The 9,375-nt window shown below is 51.0% G+C and overlaps 1 protein-coding gene across 1 annotated transcript in view; it reads right to left on the bottom strand.

Moving 5' to 3' along the window:
* Positions 1–521: 521 nt before the first annotated feature.
* LOC128826914 (IgGFc-binding protein-like) overlaps positions 522–9,375 on the bottom strand; it is a 32,752-nt gene continuing 23,898 nt past the window's right edge. Inside the window, exons 13-19 of the mRNA XM_054010468.1 lie at positions 8,591–9,155; positions 7,239–7,834; positions 6,143–6,713; positions 5,452–5,651; positions 2,704–3,084; positions 940–1,226; positions 522–711 (exon numbers count right to left, since the gene is read on the bottom strand). Of these exons, the coding sequence (XP_053866443.1) occupies positions 702–711; positions 940–1,226; positions 2,704–3,084; positions 5,452–5,651; positions 6,143–6,713; positions 7,239–7,834; positions 8,591–9,155 (2,610 nt within the window). The 3' untranslated portion in view covers positions 522–701. The remainder of the gene's footprint in view (positions 712–939; positions 1,227–2,703; positions 3,085–5,451; positions 5,652–6,142; positions 6,714–7,238; positions 7,835–8,590; positions 9,156–9,375) is intronic.

The following is a 9,375-nucleotide window of genomic DNA, read 5'->3' as shown; positions in this document are numbered from 1 at the left end:
TGCCACATAAAGAGGTAAAATAATCTCTTAGCCTTCTTTTTGATGAAGATTGAGCTCCTTAAGTCTTGCTCTATTGGCCCTGTTCTTCAGGCATCCTTGTAGCTCTTTGCTGAAGCCTCTCCAACTCTGCCCCCAATGATGTAGCCAGCTTGTTAACTCCTGCACATCTGTTATCTTTTTCCCCCCAAGGCCTATGTAACACAAAGACAGAAGCTATCATGGGGAATACAACTCAGGACCGTCCATTCGAGAAACACAGACTTTTCTAACTCGTGGGATAAAGCTTCATCCTTACTAACAAGTTTTAGTAGCAGGATGCACTATTATTGCTATTATTATTGTTAACTATTTGTATGGCAATTTTACTCCATTGTGCTCAGCGCTGTACAGACACCGAACAAAAAGACTGTCTTGTTCTCTTCCTCTGAGTCAGGAAATTACCTTCAGAGAGAAAGAAACAGGCTGCTATAATAAAATCACTGGATGAAGTTTGCTAAAATGAGTTTATTGCTTCACAATCATGTCTGCAGGTTTATTTGTTTTTATTGACAATCAGAACAAAGTCTTTTTCCTCATTAAAGACCCTAGAGGACACAGAATGTCACAAGGGCTACAGCTATGGCCCTATGAACAATTCCTAGCTAAGATGGCAGCGGGGTTCACTCCAGGGAGGGAAGATGCTTCAGCAGCCAGGATTTTGTTTAGACGTCACTAGAAGACAAAAAACAGGAGAGGAGTTAGTCAGCCTCCTTCAGGACTGGGAAGATGTCTCAGTAAGATTCCTTTGCAATTGATTCATAGATTTTAAGGCCAGAAGGAACCAGATCATCTAGTCAGCACAGGCCAGGGAATTTCAACCACTCTTTCCCCCACCCTGGAGGTACCTATAGGCCATCATAGAAAGATCATGGAAAGGGCAGCATCTGCAGAGCCACTCACCATCCAGAGAAGTCTCTGGCCTTCCAGGCATCGATGACCTCAGCAATGTTTCCTGCAACCTTCCCGCTGGGCAACTGCAGGTCATCGGAGACGTCGCCATTGAAGTTCCCGCAGGACGCACACAGCTTGCTAGCCAGGCTCTCACTGACTCTCACCGTCACCTCCCCACTGGGGCTCAACAGAACCTGCATCCCCGAGCCTTGGACCACGGCCACGCTGCCCTGAGACCTGCTCACAGACACAGCACCGGAGACATTCACTGGCAGCTGCACCAGGCGCCCGTTTACCTGGAACACACAGACATAGGTCAGTGGAGAGCTGGGGAATGTGGAGGTGAATGAAATAGAAATAGGCCAGGAGTGGACTCGAGTCCATAGGCCACATTACATGGCAACAGGATCTAGACTGTATAGGCCCCATCATAAGGCTGTGGGATCTAGAGTCCATGGGCCCCAATACCAGGTAATGGGATCTAGAGTCTATGAGTCACAATAAAAAGCAATGGGGTCTAGAATCTATGGGCCATATTAGAAGGCAATGGGGCCTGGGGTCTAGAGTCTATGGGCCACATTACGAAGCAAAGGGTTTAGTGACTATGGACCCCATTATAAGGCAATGGGGACTAGAGAGTCTGGGCCACAATAAAAGGCAATAGTCTTACACTGAGAGGTGCAGAAAACACTATGACTGACTGAGAAGCCAACCAATAAACAGTGCTCTGGAGAGCAAATTTTTCCAATTCTGTCAATATCCAATGAAGGTGCACTGATTTGCATAGGCAACTTGATTGGCTAAAGTCCCTCCTGATTTCAATGTTATTGACCTGTGAGCAACAGTGTTTCTTAGTGGGAAAAGAACTCTAGAGATTTTATGCAAAAGTTTTAATGCCCTAATTTACATATTTGATGAATGATACCCGTACTTATTTGCATAAACGACAGCAGCCAATCAAGAAAGAGACAAGGTGGGTGAGGTAATATCTTTTATGGGATCAACTTCTGTTGGTAGCAGCACAAGCGTTCAAGCTACACAGAGCTCTTCTTCAGGCGTGTACAGCTTGCAAGCTCCTTCCTCCCACCAACAGACGTTGGTCCAATACAAGGTATCACCTCACCCAGTTTGTCTCTCTAATATCCTGGGACCGACACGCCTAGAACAACACTGCAAACAGCTGTTCAGGTTACTGAGTTCTGAATGTGACATGATACTGCCTCTGATTCCTCCCTCAGCCCCCAGGGGGCAATCTTGCTCCCCCAATGGACAGGTCCCTCCATGAAGGGGGGTTCTTTCCCCCAATGGAGAGGTGCCCCAGTGAAAGGAGGAATCTCCCAGGGAACCTACTGGGTTACAGAGACCCTTCCTAGAGCAGTTCCCTGCCTCTCCTCCAAGCTTAGAGGTGGAACACAGCAGGGGTGAGGGAGGCTGGGAGTCAGGACTCCTGGATTGCATCCCCAGCTCTGGGAGGGGAGTGGGCTTTAGTGGGTTAGAACAGGGGGAAGTCAGAATTCCTAGATTCTAATTCAGTCTTTGCTACTGAATAATTGTTCATCCATAACTCAGGTCATCCCCCACAGCCTGTACACCACATCCTGTCAACACTGAGGGTTCATGAGGCTGAATGAATTGATCTTTGAGATGCCCAGATCAGCCCCAGTTAATAGGATGAACATCACTGTAATTTCTAGTCTTTTCATCATTTCGGTGGCAGCTGAATGAACTTCCTGCCCCTTCGACTCAGGCTGTTCTACCGTGGCCCCCTCTTACCCACGTCTCCTTGTTCCTTTTCACAGCTATGAAAGCATCTTGGAAGAAAATGTAGGCGGTCGTCCCAGCCATCACTGCCCCGTTGCCGCATGCCCTGACGTCCACCACCACCCTGAACCAGGAGGGGGCGCTGTCGTTGCAGAGAGAGGCCAGCTCGTAAGCGCCACTGTGGAGATCTCCTCCAGAGGCGCCGTCGAAGGAGGTGAGCTGGGCTCCGGGGAATAGTGTGCACCGGCCTTCCTGCTTCATGCAGCCACGCACCCCATCCTGGAGCGCACAGATCTCTTTGTCGGGGCAGCTGTGTGGCTCGCAGACGAGTCCGCCTGAGGCCTGGCAGGTGCACTTCTCGGAGCAAGCACTGGAGATGATGCTCTCCCCGGCCTGCAGGGAAATTCCCAAATAACTTTGTTACAGGAAAGCAGCAGGAGAAAATTCCCAGGATGGGATCAACTCAAAGCTCCCTTTGATTATTTACATTACTGTAGCCTGCCGAGGTCAGGGTCCCATTGCGCTGGGTGCTGTACATATAAATAGTGAGAGACAGTCCCTGCCCCAAAAGGTATGTCTACTGCAGAGTTATCTCGAGAGATCTTTCTTTCTCTGGGGTAGCCTAGCCTAGGTGTGAGTGGTCACACCACAAACCCTACATAAATTACTCTGTCCCTCCTGGTGCTGAGCTCCATTGTGTGTGCCACTGGGGCTTCTGGGGGCATATCCTGTGGTGCTTTCTGCTGCAATAAATGTGGGAATTTTGGTAATATTTTATCAGGTCTATGTGCGCCTCAGTTTACCTCGGCGCTTTGTACTGCTGTGCACTGAGTGTAAAGGGAAGGGGTGAGGTGTTGGACTCATGTAGTCACCTGGTTGGAGGCCAGAGTCATTAACAAATGGAATAAAGTCTAGGCTTGTGAACAGAGGGTCTGGAAGAGACAATGGAAACCCCAAAGGCCGGGACATTCACCCGCACTGACCAACTACCAAAGACAGGAATTTAGCTGCAAGGAAGCAGAGCAAAGGGCCTGAGCTGGAGAATGAAGGGGAAAGGTGCCAGGTGGCTGGGTGAAGAGCTTAGCTCACAGGGGCTCTCTCCTGGGATGGAGACAAAAGGACAGAGCCAAAGAGAGGAAGCGACATGGTTCCTCTGGCAGCATGGCTCAAGGGAGCCCGGGCGTTAGCCAGTCTGAACTCTGCCGTGACCTTTGCTTCTCTGCGCTAACCCAAGACCTTTCAGATGCTGTAGCCAGGGCACTAACAAGCTGTTACCTTGAAAAGGCCGCCTGGTGTCGCTGCAAATTCTCACTAAGGGCTTTGCACCCTGAAGAGGTAACAACAAAACTCCCACAGGAGTCTGGCTTGGCTGGACTCGCTGTAGGGAGCCATGGAGAGACAAGGGATCACTGGTGCCCAAACGGCCAGTTGTGGACTCACGGGGCCATGGGCCTGCCCCTGTGGAGCTGGTGGGTCCTTGGGGCCCGGCACACTAAAGAGGTTGCCCTAAGGGACTAGTTATATGCTGTCGCATAGACCAGTCCCTGTGAATCCATGACACTGGAATTCTTCCCCAGTGAACTGTGGCACCGGAGGGCGATCAGTAATTTAGCCTGTGTCTTCATGGCAAAGTGCCTGTTACCTGAGTGTAAACAGCACCCAGGGTCCAACCACACCCCCACTCCACTCCCACCCCACCCCACCCCCTGGATGGGCCGGCCAACCTGGGTTAAAAGAACCACTGAACTCATAGACTCATAGACTCATAGACTTTAAGGTCAGAAGGGACCATTATGATCATCTAGTCTGACCCCCTGCATGCTGCAGGCCATAAAACCGTCCCTACCCCTTCTCGAGTGAGAACATCAGAATGGCCATAGTGGGTCAGACCAATGTCCATCTAGCCCAATATCCTGTCTCTGGCAGTGACCAGGGCCAGATGCTGGAGAGAGAATGAACAGAACAGGGCAATTAGTGTGTGATCCATCCCCTGTCCTCCACTCCCAGCTTCTGGCAGTCAGAGGGTTAGAGATAACCCGGAGCATGGGGTTGGGGCCCTGAAAATCTTGGCAAATAGCCATTGATGGTCCTATCCTGCTTGAATGTATCTAATTCTTTTTTGAACCCAGGTATAGTTTTGGCCTTCACAACATCCTCTGGCAATGACTTCCACAGGTTGACTGTGTGCTGTGTGAAGTGCTTCCTGACTGGGTTGAAGATGGAGGGAGCATGATAAGTTTATGAACTTCCTAGACGGGAAAGGACCTGTCCCATTCCCCATCCTCCAAGCCAGCCACTTACCCTAACTGGGGTCAGGATTAGACCTGCAGCCTCCTAGAGGGGAAAGGCAATATGTCCCTTTCCCAACCCCCTAAGCCAGCCAGTGTCCCGTGCTGGGCCAGATCAGAGCCGGCGCCCTCTAGTGGGGAAAGGCTCCATATCCCATTTTCCATCCAATCCCATGGTTTTCCTGTGATGAATCCCTAGCACATGGCATAGTTTCATTTCCACGTGCAAGGATCACACAGGGCAGGTGTTTGGATGCTCATCTAACCAAGTGCCACTGACTGCAGCGGAAGTCACATGGGTGACTGAAGGCAGGACCTAGCTGTAGGTTTTATGTGTCGCTGTACTGAAGGGCACAGACACACAGTCACTGTAACTCCCCGTGGGAAGCTGGGACAATCCCACACCTACAAGGGCATCCGATGCCAAATGACAGCATCAAGGATGACAGACAACTCATATCCCAGCACCCACCTTGATGTAGCGTCCGTCACGTACGCAGCCGCATCCTTCCACGGGCGTGCACGTTTCCCCATTGAATGTGTAGCCGGCGTCGCACTGGCAGCCTTCAAAGCATTTCGCAGTGCATTGGGCAGGGGAGAACAAGCCAGCGCATGTGAAATCGCAGGATCTAGTGCAGAGCTCGTAGTGGCTGTTGGCCGGGCAGGTGAAAGCTGGAGAGACAGAAGCGAATGAGAAAGGGATGAAAACCTGAGGCTGTGTCTGCACTACAGCAGCTACAGCGGCATAGCTACAGCACTGCAGCTATTCTGCTGTAGCATCCTGGTGTAAATGCTTCCTACATCAACAGACGGAGCTCTCCCATCCGTGTAGTTACTCTACCTCTTTGAGATACGATAGCTCGGTCAATGGAAGAATTCTTCCATCAACACAGCTGTGTCTACAGTGGAGTCAGGTCGACCTAGCTATGTCACACAGGGTGTGAAATGTTCACAGCCCTGAGCGATGTGGCTAGGTCAAGCTAATTTTTAGGTGTAGTGTAGACCAGGCCTGTCTCACCCATCCCACCCCCTGCAGCATGCTCCCAACCAGCTACTCTCTCCTTGCAAAGGTGTCTGACAAGCAGAGAGATTGTGATACCACTTCACTAGCTGCAAATACAGCTGAAGATAAGAGCAGGCTGTAGATTGTTCTGTAGACTTACGGCAGAAGGAGGCTGTTCTCCAGGCACCGACTGTGCCTCCAGCTGCCTGGCATGCGGCCGCGTAGGCCTGGACACTCTGGCAGAGGATTTCTCTTGCTCCATTGGCAGCACACATGTCATAGAGACAATGGTTGAAATACTCGGTAGGGCTGACCAGCGAGTGACAGTATTTAAAGGGTCCTGATGTCGCTTTGATCAACCCACAGGAGCTATCGACCTGATATGGCGCTGTTTTAGCTGCATCACAGACCGGGCATTTTTCCCCACAGCCATCGGTGCACGTGGCACCATCAACGGGCACCTTCCAGGAGGCCCCGAACTCATCCGCGTTCTGGGCGCTCTTCCCACTGGGCAGCAGGAAGTCGTCGTTCTTGTCTCCGTTGAAGTTGCCGCACAAGCCGCACACGTGTCCCTTGTAGGAGCTGGGGATGGAGACTAGGATATAATAGGAGGTGTCGTAAAGGACTCTGAGGCCAGAGGGAGATTGGACAATGATGTTGTTCCCCTCCTGGTTGATATGAAGTTTCCCGTCGTTCATAGTCAGCGGGAGAGTGTAGAGCTCCCCGTCCACCTGTGCCAATGAGAGGGAAATTCACCTGTCAGTAGTGGGGACTCAGCAGCTGTATCCTGGTTACAACACACAATATTAGTCACTCTAGGCCAGTGGTTCTCAACCAGGGGTATGCAGAGGTCTTCCACGGGGTACATTAACTCATCTACATATTTGCCTAGTTTTACAACAGCCTATATAAAAAACACTAGTGAAGTCAGTACAAACTAAAATTTCAGACAGACAATAACTTGTTTATATTGCTCTAAATACTATACACTGAAATGTACATAAGATATTTATATTCCAAATTATTTATTTTATAATTTTATGGTAAAAATGGGAGAGTAAGCGATTTTTCAGTACTAGTGTGTCTATGACACTTTTGTATTTTTATGTCTGAGTTTGCAAGCAAGTAGTTCTTCAGTGAGTGAAACTTGGGGGTACGCAAGACAAATCAGACTCCTGAAAGGGGTACAGTCGTCTGGAAAGCCTGGGAGCCACTGTTCTAGGCTACAATGAGAATAATCTCAAACAGGGACTTACCGTGACTTTCCACTTCCTTCCCCTCTCCATGGTGATGGTGTAACCATGAACGGAGACCACCACCATCCGTGCCACTGACACTCGGCCATTACCGTAGCTCTCATTTTCTACCACCACGGAGAAGTTTGCCAGACCAGTGTCACTGCTACAGACTCTGGCTAAACTGTAAGTGCAAGTGCCCTGGAAATCAAAGGCCCGTCCATCAAAGGTCAGATAGTGACGATCACCAGACACAACACATTTGCCGCAGCCCGTGGCGTGGCAGCCTAGGATTCCATTCTCCACCCTGCACTGCTCATTGGCTCTACAGGAGGCCTCCTGGCACTCAACGATCCCGTTGTCTTTGCACCGGCACCGTTTCTGGCAGGAGGCGCTGGCGTAGAACTCCTCTCCCTTCCCGTAGTACCTGCCCTGGTGCACACAGCCGCACTGCGCGATGGGGACGCACCGGTCTCCGCTCAGGAGGAACCCGGCATCGCAGAAACACCCTTCAGCACAGGGGGCGTCACAGCCGTCCGGCTCTGAGAGGCTGTGGCAGGTGGCAGGGCAGCCGTTCCCACAGAGCTCGTAGTGGAAGTTACGGGGGCAGGTGGGGCCTGAAGGAGAAGATCAGAGAGAACGTGCAGATAGGGATGAGAGAAAGAAGAAATGCAAAGGTAAGTTGACAAAAATCTTTCTCAAGTCATATCACTTACAATAGGATTGTTCTGGTGGGGTTGGGAGCCACTATTCTATTCCTAACTCTGGGAGGGGAGTGGGGCCTAGTGGTTAGAGCAGGGAGGCTGGGAGTCAGGTCTCCTGGGTTGTATACCAGATGTGAAAGGGCATCCAGGTCTAGAGGGTTAAAGCAGAGTGGGCTGGGAATCAGGACTCTGGATTTTCTTTCTGACTCTTGGAGGGATGTTTGGTCTAGTGGTAAGAGCTGCAGACAAGGGGATCTGTTCCAATGTGTTTCGAATTCTGGCAGTGGGCTGCTGTGTATTGTAGCGATACGGGACTGGGAGTCAGGATTCCTGGGTTCTGGCATTGGCTTCTCGTGTGACTTTGAGCAAATCACTTTATTTCTCTCTGCCTCTATTTTCCTGCTCTCTTATGGGAAGGGTGACTAGTGTTTGTAATGTATTTCCGACACCTGGGAGAAAGGTGCCAGCAAGCAGACAGCATTACGTTACTACAGAATAAAGTTAAAGCAGGTGACCCTTACTGTCCGTGACACTGGAGGAAAACGACTGCAAGATGATAGCTCTGTAGGGCCATTGACACATGGCTGAGCCATTCTGAGCCCACCCTGTAGAGGGCACTGCACATGCACACTATGCACACATAAAGCTAAGTCAATTAGCAACACTCACTGCAGAATGAGGCCGATCTCCACTGCCCTATCTGGATACCCCTGGCCTGGCAGGCTGTCACGTAGGCACTGATTGCACTGCAGAGAGCGTCACGGTGACCCTTGTACTGGCAGGTATCAAAGACGCAGTCGTTAAAGAAGGGGGCTGGGTCGATGACCTCATGGCACTCTCTGAATGGCCCATCCCCTCTTGTGATGATCCCGCAGTACCGATCTCCCTTGTAGGGTTGTCTCTGAGCCTCACTGCAGACTGGGCAGTCCTTGGTGCAACTGGGCAAGCATCCAGGGACCTCCCCCACCTTCCAGCTCTCTGCAAATTGGATGGCGTTAGCTGCCCGGCTCCCGTCCCTCATGGTCAGGTCGTCACTGTCAGTTTGGTTGTTGTTGCCACAGAGGCCGCAGAGGGCATTGCTGTAGGTGTTGGGAACAGTGACCCGGACCACGCTGCTCCCGTCGAAGGTCATCCTCAGGTCGAAGGCGGTCTTGATGGCGATGTGGGATCCACTGACATAGGCCTGTAGCTTCTCCTCATGGTAGAATGGCAGGTCCATGAAGACTCCATCCACCTGGAACAGATGTGACAGGACCGGGGCTTAATTTTGAATGAACACTGCAAGCAGAGAGTGGGGATCCAGAACACCTGGGTTCTATCCCTGGCTCTGCAAGGAGTGTGGGGTCTAGTCTTGAAAGAACGTAGAAGGATAGAATCATAGAATATCAGGGTTGGAAGGGACCTCAGGAGGTCATCTAGTCCAACCCCCTGCTCAAAGCAGGACCAATCCCCAG

This window comes from Malaclemys terrapin, chromosome 21 (genome assembly GCF_027887155.1).
Source record: "Malaclemys terrapin pileata isolate rMalTer1 chromosome 21, rMalTer1.hap1, whole genome shotgun sequence".
Lineage (NCBI taxonomy): Eukaryota > Metazoa > Chordata > Testudines > Emydidae > Malaclemys > Malaclemys terrapin.
The sequence above is the reverse complement of the archived record's forward strand: the minus strand, read 5'-3'. Positions and strand labels throughout refer to the sequence as shown.